Source organism: Ambystoma mexicanum, chromosome 3q, assembly GCF_040938575.1.
Source record: "Ambystoma mexicanum isolate Mex_15411 chromosome 3q, UKY_AmexF1_1, whole genome shotgun sequence".
NCBI lineage: Eukaryota > Metazoa > Chordata > Amphibia > Caudata > Ambystomatidae > Ambystoma > Ambystoma mexicanum.
The window spans coordinates 390,720,905-390,739,170 of record NC_090926.1 but is presented as its reverse complement, the minus strand read 5'-3'; the positions used below and the strand labels follow the sequence as shown (position 1 = coordinate 390,739,170).

At 48.4% G+C, this 18,266-nt stretch overlaps 1 protein-coding gene across 5 annotated transcripts in view; it reads right to left on the bottom strand.

Annotated features, from left to right (window-relative positions):
- Positions 1-18,266, bottom strand: part of CSF1R (colony stimulating factor 1 receptor) — a 300,046-nt gene that overhangs the window by 9,856 nt on the left and 271,924 nt on the right. For all 5 annotated transcript variants that reach the window (XM_069654065.1, XM_069654067.1, XM_069654068.1 and 2 more), the window contains exon 20: positions 6,874-6,979. In XM_069654065.1, the coding sequence (XP_069510166.1) occupies positions 6,874-6,979 (106 nt within the window). The remainder of the gene's footprint in view (positions 1-6,873; positions 6,980-18,266) is intronic.

Genomic DNA, 18,266 nt, shown 5'->3' with positions numbered 1-18,266 from the left:
GTAAAAGTGGGCGGGGCGGTAGGCGGGACATGTCAGGAGGCTTTTTCAACCCCCAATTTGTATTAAACACATGGAAAAAGATATGTTTTTGAGGGGTAACGATTTTTATTGCATTTCAAACTTACATTTTGTACTACACATTTTCCATTGCTATCATTTATTTCGATTTAGTTATTGTATATCGTCTGTTTAATTAAATTATATATATTTTATTGACCCTTGATTGGACATTCCGTTATTTTGGTCTGCTATAGTTTGCTGTTTGGGTTACCCAAGAGGAGTATGGCCATCGTTGAGTCAGGTTTCCTCAAAAAAGCAAAGGATGTACATCTCCTAACTGTGCCTGTTTTAGCTTTATTATTGAGTTCACTCTTCGAGTGCAACACTATACCCATGGCTCCCATCCCCAACAAAACACTATGCCCCATGGTCCCCTCACCCCCAACCAAACACTATGCCCCATGGCTCCCATCCCCAACCAAACACTATGCCCCATGGCCCCCTCACCCCCAACCAAACACTATGCCCCATGGCCCCTTCACCCCCAACCAAACACTATGCCCCATGGGCCCCTCACCCCCAACCAAACACTATGCCCCATGGCTCCCACCCCAATCAAACACTATGCCCCATGGCCCTCACCCCCCAAGCAAACACTATGCCCCCTGTCCCTCACCCCCCAAGCAAACACTATGCCCCCTGTCCCCCTCACCCCCAACCAAACACTATGCCCCATGGCCCCCTCATCCCCAACCAAACACTATGCCCCATGGCCCCCTCACCCCCAACCAAACACTATGCCCCAAACACACTCAAGCATGCACCCATACAGACCTGAACCCCCCACCCCCCAAATCAACACACACACAAACATGCACCCATACAGACCCGAACCCCCCCAACTCCAAACCCCCACCCCCAACTCAGCACACACACGCACTCAAGCATGCACCCATACAGACCCGAACCCCACACCCCCCAACTCAGCACACACACACATGCACCCATACAGACCCGAACCCCCCACCCTCCCAAATCAGCAAACTCTCAAACAAGCACCCATACAGACCTGAACCCCCACCCCCCAACTCAGCACACAAAAAACATTCAAATCAAAACATCCATACACATCCGACACCCCCCGACCCCCGCATCTCAACACTCACACAAAATACATTCAAATACAAACATTCACACCCCCCCCACATCTCAACATACACACAAAATACATTCAAACACAAACATTCATACACATCTGACACACCCCCCCACCCCCGCATCTCAACATACACTCAAAATACATTCAAATACAAACATTCATACACATCCGACACACCCCCCACCCCCGCATCTCAACATACTCAAAATACATTCAAACACAAACATTCATACACATCCGACACATCCGACACACCCCCCCACCCCCGCATCTCAACATACACTCAAAATACATTCAAACACAAACATTCATACACATCCGACACACCCCCCCACCCCCGCATCTCAACATACACTCAAAATACATTCAAACACAAACATTCATACACATCCGACACACCCCCTCACCTCAACATATACACAAAATACATTCAAACACAAACATTCATACACATCCGACACACCCCCTCACCTCAACATATACTCAAAATACATTCAAACACAAACATTCATACACATCCGACACCCCCCCCACCCCGCATCTCAACATACACTCAAAATACATTCAAACACAAACATTCATACACATCCGACACACCCCCCCACCCCCGCATCTCAACATACACTCAAAATACATTCAAATACAAACATTCATACACATCCGACACCCCCCCACCCCCGCATCTCAACATACTCAAAATACATTCAAATACAAACATTCATACACATACGACACCCCCCACACCCCCGCATCTCAACATACACTCAAAATACATTCAAACACAAACATTCATACACATCCGACACACCCCCTCACCTCAACATACACACAAAATACATTCAAACACAAACATTCATACACATCCAACACACCCCCTCACCTCAACATATACACAAAATACATTCAAACACAAACATCCATACACATCCGACACACCGCCTCACCTCAACATATACACAAAATACATTCAAACAAAAACATTCATACACATCCGACACACCCCCTCACCCCCGCATCTCAACATACACTCAAAATACATTCAAACAAAAACATTCATACACATCCGACACACCCCCCACCCCCGCATCTCAACATATACACAAAATACATTCAAACACAAACATTCATACACACAAACATAAAGCAAAACAAACCCGACACACAAACACAAACAGACCACTTACCGGAGACGTGCTGGAAGGCAGGCAGGCAGGTAAGCTGGAAGTCGCTGGAATCGCACTACGGCTGGCGTGGTCCAAGGCTGAAATGCCTTCCGGCATCAAGCCTTATGGGCCACGCCAGCCGTAGTGCTGGCCCTCCATTGGTGCAGCACACACGCATTACGTGGCTCGTAGGAGCGACGTGATGCGTGTGTGTGCTGAGCCAATGAGGGCCAGTGTTTTCACCGGCCCGGAAGACAACAAAGACTTTCCTAATGGAGGACGGCCGCGGGCCGCCCTCCATTAGAAAAGTCTTTGTGCCTCGCGGGCCGGTCAAAAGGGCATGGCGGGCCGCAACTGGCCCGCGGGCCGTATGTTGTGCACCCATGGTCTAGAGTCTAGACGCATGGCACTGACAACCACTTTCCGCTTTCTGTTTCCTACAGATCGTTATGATCGCTCAATCTCAGACACAGCAGACACTGGCTGCCTGTGGTGCTCGATACACGCTCTCCCAAGCGGCATTATGCTAGTCGGTATCTCCTATACCGCTCCCATTACGGTATGAAGACTGAATAGAGTCCACAAGAACGCCTCAACCAACTAATGAGATCCTGAGGACACTCATTACATTTAATATCATGGTTTCCATATATATTTACACGCTTCCCCCTGACAGTACGCTATTGTATATTATCTTTAGGTCCCTGGATAAGGACACAAGGAATTAAATCATCAAGAAACAATAGGCACCCAAGCCCTGAAGACGGATTTTTGAAAATCCGAAACGCGCCGGCAATCACTTTATTTCCTATGTCCTAAGGAGCCTATTAGATGTGAATGAAGATATGCATTTGAGATAACAATTTTGTAAATTTATAAATTTCGAATTTTGTTGATGTTTGTTAGAAAAACGGCGGTGTGTGATGTGTCAACACAACCACTGATCCTACTATATTCATTGCGTATGAACATATACAAACATCTATATACACAAGCGGAATTCTATATCTGTTTTTTGTTTGAATTTGGTCATCCTTTTATGAATTTACTTTCTCTAATTACAATTCTTTGAAAAGACCATTACTGTGGTGTCAGTCAGTTGTTTGATATGCCTGTGAAGTGTTTAAATCAACATTTGTTGTGTTTGAGTCGATTTTTGAAATAAGGAATGACACCAACAGTGCAAGGGACCTACAGTCCTATATTTAATACCTACAACAACATCTGACACGTGATCTGGACTGAATGCCCCCTCTGAGGCGCACACCAGAACATCTGTTGTCTAATTAACTTGGGACTATTCACGTCCCCATAGGAGTGCATCATTGGGTCACCTGTTAGCAATTAACAGGTTTTGCCTGCCAACTCATCACATCTAGTCATTACATCTAAATGTCTCCTTATATGGCCAGGCTGAGTGATGTGCAACTGTCAGCTTCTCGGGTCGTATGTTGCAATGCTGCGCCACATCTAGCGGGGTTGTCTTGCTCCTTGGCCGGGATCTGGTTTGTCTGCCAGTTGTGTCCTGTCCATCCATTCTTGCGTTTCATTCGGAGATCCAAAGAAGAGGGCCTTTGCCAATATGGATCACGTTTAGACTTGCTTGGTATAACAGCACGTACTCGAGTCCCGCTTTCCATAGCCTGGTCTTCGTATCAATGAACTCTGCTCTCTGCTTCTGAACTTGGAACGTATAGTCAGGGTACACGGCTATTTTCACAGAGTCTCTTTGTATCGTTCCCCCTGCTCTAGAAAAAGCTAAACAAAATTCTCGATCTTTATAGTTGAGCACCTTGGCTATCACTGGCCTAGGCAGGGCGCCCAGGGGCGGCCTTCTGATGAGGGAGCGATGCGCTCTTTCTATTGTGAATCCCTGGGAGAGTTCACCCGCTCCAATCATCTGCAACAATAGGTTTTCCACATAGTTGCTAGGGTCCACTCCCTCAGTCCCTTCCGGTAAGCCAAAGATACATATGTTATTCTTGCGGACGCGGCCCTCTGCCTCCTCCGCCCTGTCTTCCAATAGCTTCACTTTTTGCATGAGGACATCTACATCTTTCGTTGTCTGCTCTCTCTGTCGTGTTTTCCTTCACCAGCTCTTCCAACTTGCTTGTGCGGTCAGCAATAGCACGGACGACCTGGCTTAACAGCGCCACATCAATTGCCACGTCGTCTATCTTGCCCTCCAGCGTGGACTGCAGTACCCCTATCGCTTCCAGGATCTGTCGGTTTCCTGGTCCTGAAGTGTCCGGGGTCAACTGCTGTTCTTTCGTCTTGTCATCTTATTTGTCCCATCAGGGTGTTTGACCCGATGTGAAGGTTTCAAGCGTTGATTGCTTGCTTTTGGCTTTGCCCCTCTTAGACGCCATGATCCTTCTGCAATCCGTGGGGTGTACCCCCTTCCAGTACTCTGTGGGAGTTTCTTCCACAGGGTTCCTCAAGATCAATTCTTGCAATTTCCGCATGCTTATGGCTCAGATATGACCTAGTGTATAGTCCCAGAGAAGCGCCTCGCTACAGCTAGCTTTCAGTGGAGCAGTATGGGTCGCTGCTCTCGTGTCGGGTGGGGCGCTGGCTCAAGGGGCTCCTGCTTCACTGAGTTTCTCGAGGCGTGGGTATGTTAATCAGCGCACACAGCGCCCCGATTTGCCTGCTTTGGCTGTGCTCTCAGGGCCTGCGACTCTTAGGCTATGAGGGGCAAGGGCGCACCTCCTGACAGTGGTACTGTGTCTCCCACTAACACACTTTTTGCGCTGTGCCTCTGCAAGCCACCTCTTCCGTGGCTTTTTGCTTGCCCCAGTCCCTTATCCCCCATCCAGGGAGAGTGACTTCCCGCAATTGTCCGTACCTCTTGCAAGGCACCCTTTTGTGCCGGCCATCTATCCTTGTGGACGTGACAGTGTGAGGGCTGGATTTCCTGTGCCCTACTCGTCACGTTGCCCTCTTCCGGTCCCGCATCTACTCCCAGGTCTTCCTTATTGTGCCCTTAGTATCGTGCACCTCGGGGGCACTCCAGTGGACTGCTCTCTTGCTGGCCCCCTTCTTCTGGGGACACTTTCCCCTGAGTGGGTGGCCGCCTGCAGTGGCAGGCACATGGGCAGAGGCTCAATGTCTTGGCTGCCACACCCCCAGCCACAGTAGCACCTCCAATGTCCATGCTCAACTACCTCGGCTGCCCCCTCCAGATGCGGTCGTATCATGCTTGTGCTCGCCCAGCTCCTGTGCCAGTTATGGGCTTGCTTATGGTCAGACCTGGTGGGCATGGACCGCAGCAGTGCAGGATTCATTCAAGCACAGACAAGTTAAGAATGTACAGCAGCATTGCAAGCTCCAACCACACACTTAAGGGGTGTATAATGGCAGCAGCGGAGCATGATTCCTGCAGATGCAACTGCTTTTCAACCCTGTCCCATCAGCAGTCTGTAACTATGGAGCACCCATAATTTGGACTCTGTTGCTTCAAACCCCGACATCTCTGCAGAGATGAAAGCAGGAGGCTAATTAAAACACTTTCTGACTTGTTCACGTCTTTGGTTGGTTGAATATGTTGTTAGAACCCTTTCATGCTGTTTGAAGATAATTGCAGCTGCGCCAAACTCGTGCATCTGTATGGTGAAGCGTGCACAGACACAGGAACAGGTTGAAGTCCAAAAAGGGGAAGGGTTTAGCACCACATTTAATAATCCTTCATTCTTGCTGGTGTGTTTTACCCTCATCACACTTTTTTCTCTAATCCTTTATAACCTTCACTCCCTTCCTTTACTCCGTCACTTCCTCCTGGAGTGTTGGGAGCTTTCGACCCACCTGATGGACCTTCACTCCCCTCTCCTCACAGGTTAGTGGGTGACACTGATTTCTCGTCCAACAGATTGGGCATTAGAATGGGCCTTTAAAGAATTGTGTTTTGTTCTTTCCACCTCTTTTCATACATATGCATACAAATGTAACTATTATCATCTAAGTTCCATCTTTACACATATTGAAACACAGTATGATGAGTACTCCAAGTCACATATTTTGTTTTCTTTCCACATATGTCCACATATGGGGGCGCCATGGTAAAAATATTACCTACGCACCTTAACGCTTGCTCTGCTCTCTTTGGCTAATGCTGATAAAATATCCTTGATAAATATTACCTACAATTCCATGTGTAGTTCCTCCAGATTAGCTTTCCTGCCAACAACTCCTTCCTTTGTCACCTTAAGAAGACCTGCTAACCCCAATTCAAACATTTAATGGTACACCTGCTAAATCCCCACAAGGGGTGACCTCACTTAAGTTTTCACACAGAATATGCTGGCTTGTTTTTTATCATGGAGAAAGTGCTGCTTATTGCAGTGGGTGGGCTTTGCCCGCTAAGAACTGGAATGAGATCGCCATTACATGTCACACTGCACGCTACCCACCCTACTGGGTTATAAAGTCCTTCTATTATTTCTGACATGGGCTACTTTGGAACTGGTGATGGAGTAGTGCACAGCTTGGTGAAAGACGCTTTCCACATGCCATCTCACTTTTAGGGTACTACTCAACATCTTGGTGTCTTACCTGGTCATGAGCGCTTCCAACTTGATGCTGAATGAATTCGCTGATTTGCTGGAATGTTGGACGCTGTGTGGGCTCCAGGTGCCAACACGCCTTCATCATTTCATAGCTGCACACGAGAGACAGGGCATTAGGACATGGACAGTTACCAGATACTATGAATACAGTAATGGAAGGACATACGTACACAATGTAATGAGTAAATAAGAGCCTGCTTGAATAAGTGAAAAGTATAGTTCACAGTGCAAAATAAATTCCTTCTCGGGGCCTTTGTGACTAAAGCTAGTACAGTTTGAGCTATCTGTGTGAAAAAAGGTGTCTGAACTACAAGATCCCATCCAGTTTATAGAAGGCTTGTAGGGGAAGATCTGAGCTCAGAATGAGAATGGATTTTTTCAGAAGAATGGTGACAAGCCTTAAAAATGTTGAACTTTAAGTCTCACGATTCGGGATTGGTGGACAGGGATCAAAGCACTTTCAGGAGAGGAACAAGTCTTGCACCTTAGGGCCAGGGCCATAATTACTATTAGCAGGTAGTCCTGTGCCTGCGTGGGCTGCTTGTGTGCACATTCTAAGAAGGCGTCAAGGTAGGGCCAAGGTGGACTACTTTTATCCTTTTAGGCTGGTGCACACTAAAACACAAGCCTGCACCAAGAAGCAGAGTAACCCGCAGAGATGAGAAGGTGCTAGGCTCCATATTTAGGTACAGTAATGTAGCCATGGGCACAACATGCCAGCATTGATTGAAGCCATGGCACGTTCCTGAATCAGAATATCAGGGTATGTTCAGATATTTGTGACTAGACTTGTACTCCATTCCATTGATCTGCACTGCTAAGTTAACTACAGAACTAGTGCAAGTGGAATGCAAAATCCATATGGACCTATTGGAATCCACAGTGACTTTTTGAATTTGTGACTGTTTTTTTTTCTTCATTTTGAGAAAATGAGCTGTACTGTAGCTTTCTTTTATTAATCATTTCACTCTTCAACATCTGACGACTAAATCTGTGGGACTTCGAAAGCTAATGCTTTGTTTTCATCTTCTCGTAGTGTTTTCAGTTAACCCAATAAAAGGTATCAAAAACTGCATCTTTCATGAATTTAAAACTGGACTAACATGGCACCGATTTTTTCTTTGCTTTTCAAAATGGATACTGAAATGTGCCAGAGACACTAGCAACCCTGCCAAAATGAAAGGAAGCCCAGCTGGCCAATGATATTTTTTCCTGACTGCTTACAAAAAATAAAATCTGATATCAAATAGACTCAGGATCCTAAACTGTGATGCTGGAAATGCATCGGAGGGACAGGGCCTCCGTATCCTTGTCCTTTACTGCTTTTTATCGTGTGTTCTGTTGTGTTTTTTGCACAGGAGTTCATGTGGGACTCCTGGCAGTGCAGCTCTCTCTTTTGGTTTTGGTGAACATACCCATATATACCCTAATGGCACCCATGGGTGGGGGTACAACCCTGTGCCTCTAGTGTATGTTTTTGGGCACCTGTGTGTGGCCCACAGAGCAGGCAGGGTATGGGCTGGTGGCAGCTCCATGCTGAATCTGACAGGTGCTCTGAGTATCCTCCATTTTGGGATACCCAGGCCCTGCCATTGGAATCAGTTGATTCCTGATAGAAAACAAGATGTCCCCTGTGGTCTCTTGCTTTCTATTACCTGTTACCTTGTTTTCCCAAAGTCCTGGGAAGCCCTGACGCTGTCCCTTCCCCCTGACCGGCTGTTGGGTGGAAGTTCCATATATGGTGTTGTTGTGAAGTCCAGGCCAGACTGGCTGGAGCCTTCCCAGTGACTGTATGTTGTGGGTACACCCTGTGAGTGGGACCTGGGTGAATGGAGTGTGTGACGAATACACACTCTGTGTTGTGGGTGTCTAGTATCTGGTGTTTGACACAATGACTGAGACAGCCCTGCCCGAAACTGGTATGAATGCAGTGTGTTGAATGGCTGGGTACTTGTCCCAATACACATAACTTGTTGTGAGTGTCTGGAGAGGAGTGAATGGCCTGAATGCACTATGCACCTGATTGGATGCCTGCCTGCATGAATGCCCTTCGATTGGTTGCCTGAGTGTGACCCAGCAGAATGAATGGGAGATCAGCTCGTATATCTGGGGGCCTCTCACTGCTAGAATTTGTGTTCAGAAGCTGAATTCCACTACGACGAGTAACTGGGGTAACTGAAGCTTGACCTTGAGGCCCTGCTGGAAGAGAAGAATTGCTGTTGCTCTCCTTCATCAATCTGAAAGCTGCTGTGTCTCCAAGGACTGACCCAGAGAGGACCTGGTAAGGCGTCCTCTTCCCGAGCTACGAGGGACCATCATGCACAGCTGATCTTTGCCAAAGCTCCCTGGTAGACAGACCTACGACAGGCTGCCGACCAGAGACGGGGACTGTCGCGGAATCCCAAAGAGAAGAGCCCGGACTGTTGTCCGCCTCTGTTGACGACCGCCGTCGCCGACTGGAGCCGCCGTGGTCCTGTTTGCCTAAGAACTTCATTCGATCCAAGGACGCTCTCGTCTGCATCGCCGCCCGCTTTGTCCTGCTGGAGAAGGCCCGACCGTCGACGCGCCGAGGACGGTTTCCCGCTAGTGGGTTTCCCGCTACCTAAGGACCACAGAGACGCTGACGGCTCGACGCCCTTGCTGGGCCACAGCTCTTCATTATCTCCCGTCGACGAACGTTACAATTCCAGGTTCATTGGGGCTGTAGAACTATTGTAGAAGGAAATAAGACTCATAGAACAATATATGGACTGGGCTTGTGCTATATCTTTATCTTACAGGTTGCCCAGGTGGGGGGATCTCCACACAGAACTGTGTCTAGTAGTAAGGGGACAGCATTCTGCCAATTGTTCAACCATCTTGCTTTCCTTCCTCTCTCTACTGCTGCTTTCCTCTTTATTGATCTGTGTGACATTTCGACAGTATAGTTGATGCACTTTAATGAGATCTGATAATATTTGTGGTACCACTGTAGAACTGTATATATTTACCATTGTTGATTTTCTGAGCACAAAGTGAGTTATTGTGATAGTGTACATAACCTTAAATATTAATTATATAAAGACTGTGTTTTAACCAATACAGTGTGTGGACATTCCTTTGTGGGGGCTTAGGGACTACACTGTACTTAAGAACCAGTCTGCATCACCTCCTGAGAAGCTAGGCCTTGATTGCTTGACCAAGATACCAATAATAGAGAATCTTGGCTGGGGTCCTCTGTGCCTCTCCTCTACCATATAGAGAGCAGAAGTACAGACCCCGCCCTCCGTCTTTACATAAACCTACTGAGGATTACCCGTAACTCGGTATATGCTAAGCAGGTATGCAGGAAAACATCAGTGAAAATAAGCAATCATCTCTTACACATCTCTACTCCAAGAGAACGAGACTGAGGATGGAGATAAACAACCTCACAACAAGGCTGAGAGAGCAAAGAAATGGCCAAGCACCACAACCTGAACATGATCTCAGAAGGAACTATCAAAATACACTGAATTCTTTACTAATTCGGAAGAACAAGAAACTCCACAACCTCCAAGGAATAACACAGGGTACTGTTCCGGGATGTGGAAGGGTCATGCCTTGCCCTGAAACATTGATGCGCACACCAAACAGGAGAAATAATGAGGACACGATGGGAGATCTCGCTACCAATCACCTACCAGCCATTAACCAATCCTGGCATGCATTTACACATGCTGAACTCTCCAAGGAACCAGCTTTGTGCCCCAGCTAGGAACTAGACAAAATTCAATTCTTCAGGGAAATTGAAGACTACATTTGACACTTGCACCTCAAAGAATACTTCAATGGGCAAAACAATGAAGAAACAAACTACTACGCTGGATTAAGATGGCACAACAACTTGCTTGAAACTTGACACATCCATTGACTATCTCAGATAACGTGGAAGATCTGACACACTCACCAAGCAGTAGGTAAATAAATACAACCTCTCCCCCCCCAATCGAGAAGGGCAATCAGAACACTACAAGGACATTATAATAAAACCAGTTGACAAAAGTGGTGCTGTTGCGGTCGTGGATACACAGAAATACAAAAGGGAACCTTACAGACAACGTCTTGAAACTAAATTATTAACAGCAGTTTAGTGACGAACCGACCATGGAGTACAAAACAACTCTCAAACAAATAATGAAATCCATTTTCATTAAACACGTTCATCATCTGATTCCAAACAATCCAGCTGCTAGGACCTTTTTATTTGCTTCTACAAGGCAGGAAATCCAGGCTGCTTAGTCATCTATGGAGTAAATACATTGACCAAAGCCATATCTGGATATATTGAATATTTTATAATTTATTTTTTGGACATGTGGAACAAGTTACTTACCTGTAACTGTTGTTCTCCAGCATGGGTCTGGCATGGATTCACATGCTCATGAATATTCCCTGTCGTCAGGTTGGGAATCCTCGGTAAAGAAAAAATCAGTATCAGTTTCGTTTCTGATCTGTCTTTCTTAGTAGTAACCAATCACTGGTCTCTGGGTCATACTGAAGAAGAAGACCTAACTACCCTGTTAAACACTAATGCTAAACCAGGAACGCAAATCATCTTCAAATTAGGCTACAATGACTTAAATGACTCTAATGCTTCCACCATAGTCAATACCATCCAGGAAGCAACCCTTACCATACACAGCAATAGCCCAACGCACTCCAAAGGCCGCACTTTGGACTGGGTCACAGCCATCAACTGCGTTTCCCTCATAACAGCAATTGAACCTTGCTTATGGACTGATCACTATCTGATCTCATTGACTATTTCAGATCTTCCCCAACCTAAACCGACTAAACCACATGCTCCTCCTACCTTCACCCGCTGCAAAAATAATATAACACTACCAAACCTCCTCCCGCTTATCCAACCTATCACTAATCATTCCAGCCTGACCACCAACCCTAAGGATCTAGCTGACCTGTACAATAACACTATCAACTCAGCGATTGACGCCATTGTGCCGCTAAAGCTCACCAAATCTAAACCTCCTGCCCATCTCAATGCCTGATTCACTCCTACGCTAAAAGCCCTACGCAAAGAGAAATGACACGCAGAAGCATGCTGGAGAAAAAAACCCTTCTCTCCACAACAAACACCTCCTTACTGACCTCACTAACAGTTACAAGAAACAAATCATTCAGGCAAAAAAGAGACCTTCATGACAGAATAAAAAAAGTGAATTCTAATACTAAGGAAATCTTCTCCATCCTGAGAGAACTAGAATCCCCCATTGCACCCATAGATTCCCGCACCAAAGACAAAGCCTGGTGCACAACATTTCAAATGCCTTATGCAACAAAATCACAATGCTACAAGACAAAATAGCAGCCAAAAGAACCTCCCTCCACAACATTGCCCTTTCCACGCAAGAAACTATCCTTCAGGAACTTGCCGCCAACCAAACCAAACCTCTTAACCAATTCAGCTTTAGAGCCATCTCTACTGTGGAAACTAAGAATATCGTTACGTTGCTTAAACCCTCCCGATACCTGGGTGACACCTGTCCAGCCTCGATTATGAAAGAGGCCGCACACGAACTAGCCCCCTTCGTCACATCATTTATCAACGCATCATTTAAATCATGTAATGTGCCAACCAACCTTAAAGATGCCTGGATATTACCTCTATTAAAAAAAGTAAACCTGGACCCCAATGTCCCAACGAACTATAGGCCCATAACAACTGTCCCGTTCCTCCTCAAAATCCTAGATAAAGCTGCATATCTACAGATCCAATCCTACCTGGAGATCAACAACCTACTAGGGACAAGACAATCAGGATTCAGACCGAGACATGGAACTGAAACGGCCCTCCTTGATCTCAAAAATCAACTAGATGAGCGTAAAGATAGAGGAGACATCTCTATTCTCCTACTCCTAGACCTATCAGCTGCATTTGATCTGGTAGATCACAAGGTTCTCTGCAACACCTCAAATCAGCTGCCAACTTCTCCACAAAAGCCACTGCATGGATAAACTCATTCTTGGATAAGAGACCTATAAGAGTCTTCTCACCCACATCAGCAGCTGATCCAGTCCCCATCACCTGTGGAGTCCCCCAAGGGTCATGTGTCTCCCCCACTTTGTACAATATTTTTACAAAGCCTCTGTTCGATATCTTGGACAAACTAGGGGTCTCATATACCAACTACGCTGACGACACTTAGATCCTTATCCCAATCCAAGGAGACTATGACAACGACACCAACCTCATAAATAAAGTCTACCAAATTATCCAAACCTGGATGGCCACACACGGCCCATGTCTTAACGACGATAAAACTGAGCTCTTAAACATCGGGTCCACTAGTAAACTTAACAAATTATCACATCTCTACAATGCCATCACTATTGATGGCATCAAAATCAAAGTAGCCAAGGAAGTTAAAACCTTAGATTTCTACCTTGATTCAGCTCTCACCCTTGACAAGCAAGTAAATGCTACAGCCTCAGCAACTAGCTACACCTGCAAACTCATTCACGCATGCAAACCATACCGGTCCACAGACAGCTGTACCACCATAGCACGAGCCCTCATCCTCTCCAAATCAGACTACTGCAATGCACTGTACCTAGGCACCAGTAAACACAACACTAACAAACTCCAACCCTGCAAAACAATGCCCTTAGGACAGCATTAGGCATTTCAAAAGGGCAACATATATCTGACCAAAGAAGAGCCGTCAACTGGCTGGCCATCAATGACTGTATCAAACTTAAAACTCTGAATATTATACACAATTGTATGAATAATAAAGCTCCTGCATACCTCGCAGAGAAATTCCCAAAATACACCCCTGAACGACCCATCAGAAAGGCTCAATCAAATAGTATCAAAGTCCCTAACTTCAAATTGAAAAGAACTGGGGGGTCCAGCTTTCCAGTACTAGCAGCCCATCTTTGGAACTCCATCCCAGATTCACTTAGAGCTACTCCTTCCTTCCATGTGTTCAAAGCTAATGTCAAACTCTGGCTTCATACCAATGACTGTTAAACTTCAAAGGTACTGAATATTCTGTATATTTAATGTATAATACTTGAAACTGTTACATATACTATTTGTAAGCTGTACGACCCTGTAACACAAGAAATTGTGTATATGTGATTATATAACATTAGCAATGTATAATATCTATGTACCTGTAACTTAAGATTCTACTTTCTGAAAGCGCCCAGTTGCTTAATGGCCCTGTGCGCTCTATAAATAAATAAACAAATCAAAATAAACAATACAATACAATACTGCCCCCAGCCAATTACTGCCCTCTCCCTAAGCCCCGCCCCTGGCTGCCATCCTCAGATTTGGTAGCACGTAAAGTGGCAGTATGACCAAGTGAAGAGCCGCAGAGGGGTAGGAGGGAGGGTTTGCATGTGAATCCATGCCAGACCCATGCTAGAGAACAACAGTTACAGGTAAGTAACTTGTTCCTTCTCCAGCATGGGGTGTGGCATGGATTCACACGCTCATGAATATAAGTATACATAGCCGTACACACATGCATGACCACAGGAGGTGGCAAGGCTCAACATTAAGCATTACATAAACTCAACATTAAGCAACTCTTACCTCCTCACCAGGCCCACCTTCAGGCGAACAGGTTGCGCAGCACTGCTTGGCCGACTCTGGACTCCTCCCTGGAATCCCGGTCGACGCAGTAGAATTTCGTGAAGGTGTACGTCGACCTCCACGTAGCAGCCCTGCAGATGTCCAGCAGGGTCACACCAGACAAGAATGCCGTAGTAGCAGCGATCGCTCTGGACGAATGGACTCTCGGACGCCCGGGCAACGGTCGGTTTGCCAACCGATGACAGTGCATGATTCAGCCATCTGGAAATGGAAGCCTTCGAGAGGGCCTTCCCTTGATTCACAGGTCCAAAGTTCACAAAAAGCTGTTATGTCTTCCGAAACCTCTTTGTGCGGTCCACGTAGAACTTCAGCGCTCTAGCTACATCCAGCGAGTGGAAAGTCCTCTCGGCCGGCGACAAAGGCGATGGGAAGAAAACTGGCAACACCAAGGGCTCGTTGAGGTGGAAGTCCGACGGCACCTTGGGCCTGAAGGAGGGGTGCGTCCTCAGCACCACCCTTGTCTCGTGGAAAGTCAAGTATGGAGGCTTGCAGGACAGTGCCTGGATCTCTCCCACTCGTCGTGCGGAGGTGATGACCACAAGGAACGCTGTTTTCCACAACAGAAATTTCAACAGTGCTGAATGCAGAGGCTCGAATGGCGGCCCCATGAGCCTGGTCAGCACCAAGTTGAGCTCCCACGCCGGGGCCGGAGCCTTCACCGGCGGAACGATCGGAACAGTCCCTTCATAAATTCCTTCACCAGGCAATGAGACCACAGTGATGACCGTCCCGTAGTTCTAGTGTAACGGGAAATCGCTGCAAGATGGATCTTGATGGAAGCGTGAGCTAGCCCCGCCTTGGCCAGCGACAGCAGGTACGGCAGCACTTGAGGGGCCGTAATTCGCAGAGGGTTAATCTACTGTGCACGGCACCAGACAGAGAACCTCTTCCACTTGTGTCCGTAGCACTTTAGAGTTGAGGACTCCCTGGCCTTTGCAAACACCTCCTTGCAGTCCGCCAGGATATCGTACCCTCCAAACTCTAGTGCTGCAGGAGCCAGGTCAGCAAGTTCAGCGACTCCGGGTTGTGATGGAGGATGGCGCCTCCTTCTATGGAGAGAAGATCTGCGTCCGTCGACAGTCTGACTGGGGGGGACGCTGACAAGTCCAGAAGGTCCGGGAACCAGATCTGTCTCGGCCACGCCAGTGCGACTAGGATCATCCTGCACCGGGACCTCTTGAGTTGGTTGATGAGTCGGAGAAGCAACGGCAACGGAGGGAACGCGTACAGGAACAGGCCCTCCCTGGGGAACGAGAAAGTATCACCCATGCTCCTCGGCTGGGGAAACCTGCTTGCAAACCTCTGGCACTTGGAGTTCGTCGCCGTCGCAAACAGGTCGATCTGGGGTTTGCCCCATCGTTGGAAAAGTCGATCCACTTGATCCTGACGCAGCTCCCACTCGTGGCACGAGCGCAGCTCCCTGCTGAGTGAGTCGGCAATGACGTTCTTTGTTCCTGCTAGATGGAAGGGCACCAGAAACATCCCCTGGGCGAAGGCCCAGTGCCACAGATCCTGGGCCTCCTTGTACAGGGCTGGGGATCTGGTGCCTCACTGCTTCCGGATGTAGACCATTGTGGTGGTGTTGTTGGTTAAGATCCTCATCACCTTGCCCTTGAGGGATGGGAGAAACGACCTGAGGGCCCAGAACACTGCTCGGAGTTCCAGGATGTTGATGTGGAGTGACCGTTCCTCTGGGAGCCAAAGGCCTCTCGCGTGCAGATCTCCGGTGTGCACTCCCCATTCCTCCAGCGAGGCGTCCGTCGTCACCGTCTCCTGATATACCAGGGTCTGAAAGTCCTTGCCCGCAGCGAGATGCGCGGGTGCCCCACCATCGAATCGCTTGGCGGAAAACCTCGTCGAGAGGGATCCTGTCTTCGAAGCTGCCCGTCGCTTGTATCCAACGGGCGTCGAGGAACTCTTGTAGAGGACGCATCCGTAGCCTGCACAGGCGCAACAGGTAGATGCATGATGACATCATTCCGAGCAGGGACTTGATGGATCTCAACCTGGCCACGCCCGTGGCCAGCAGGCGCTGCACCTTGCCCAAGATGGCCTTCATCCTCTCCTCCGACGGTGAGGCCAATTGCGCCACTGTATCGAGCTTGGCTCCCTGAAACAGTGCGACCTGCGACGGGACCAGGTGGGATTTCGAGTAGTTGATGGAGAATCCCAGATCCGTGAGAAGTTGGACGGTCTCCGCTGTATGTTCGACGGCGAGTTCTCTTGTCCTTGCACGGATGAGCCAATCGTCCAGGTAAGGGTAGACGTGGATCCCCGCAGGAGCAACCGCACCACCACTGGTGCGAGGCACTTGGTAAATACCCTGAGTGCCGACTTCAGCCAGAATGGCAGGGCCTTGAATTTGTAGTGCCGCCCTTGGACTACGAATCTGAGAAACTTTTGGTGTCCTTTTAGAATGGGGATGTGGAAGTAAGCATCCCCGAAGTCCAGTGACGATAGGAAGTCGCCCTCCTCCAGCTGTCCCAGCACGTGCTGGAGTGTGACCAACCTGAACTTTTGTGACTTAGTGTATTTGTTTAACCGCCGCAGTTCCAGGATGGGGCGCCAACCGGTTGTCTTCTGTCTGACGAGGAAGTACCTTCAGTATATTCCGGAGCCCCGGAGCCTCTTTGGGACGAGCTCAATGGCACACTTCTTGAGCATCGCCTTTGCTTCTAACAGCAGTTGAGGGACGTGATTTTCCTTCCTGGCCACGGGAGGAATGCAGGGGCACTTCCTTTGAAATTTGAGTGTGTGCCTGTGGGCCTCGGCATCCAGCACCCAACGGTCGGTGGAGATGGACTCCCACACGCCGACGAACTTCGCCAGCCGGCCTCCCACTGGGGTTCTCCGGTGGGGGCCCAACGCTACGGCCAGTTCAGTCCTGCTTGGAGGTGGCCTTGCTGCCTTGACCTCCTTGGCGACGATGACGAGATCCTCCTGACTTGCCGCGTCCTCTTTAGGCCTCCTGCAACAAGGAGCAGGCCGCCTGGCGGTAAGTCGAGGAGCTGCCGCCGGATCCCTTGGAGGCACCCTGTCTGCCTCCGGCGTTTCCGAAAGGGCAGCCGTCGTTGCTGCAACACTCCCAAGGCCCGAGCCGTCTCCGTGTCAGTCTTGATGGCCTGAAGTGACTCATCCACTGTTTTACCAAACAGGTTATTCCCATCGAAGGACATGTCCAAAACTCTGGTTTGCACGTCCTGGCGGAAATCAGTTGCCTTGAGCCATCCCCGTCCTCGAAGGCAAACACCCTTGCCCAACTGGCGGAATCCGGTGTCCGTGATATCCGTGGCCACCGTTATGGCGTCTGACGCCACCTCACCTTCCTGTAGGATCTCCAGGGCCTCCGACCTCTTGTCGTCCAGTAGGAAGTCCAGCAGGGGAGCGATCTTGTACCACAGCTCCCTGTCATAGCAGGCCACAATCGCTAAGGCGTTGGCCGCCTTAATTGTCGTCGCCGCAGACAAGATGACTCGTCGTCCCATGGCGTCCAGCTTCTTTCCCTGGCCGTCAAGTGGCGAGGTCGAAGTTGAGGATAACGCCCCCGCTGCCTTCTTCTTGGCGGTCGCCGAGACAACCGAATCCGGGGTCGGCTGCGCCCTAAGGCACAAATGGGTGGAATCTGGGACCCGGTACTTCTTCTCGTATCGATCCCTCTTGGCAGGCGTCGTGGACGGGTTCTTCAGGAGAGCAAGTCCCACCTCCCAGATATCGTCAATCAGTGGTACCGT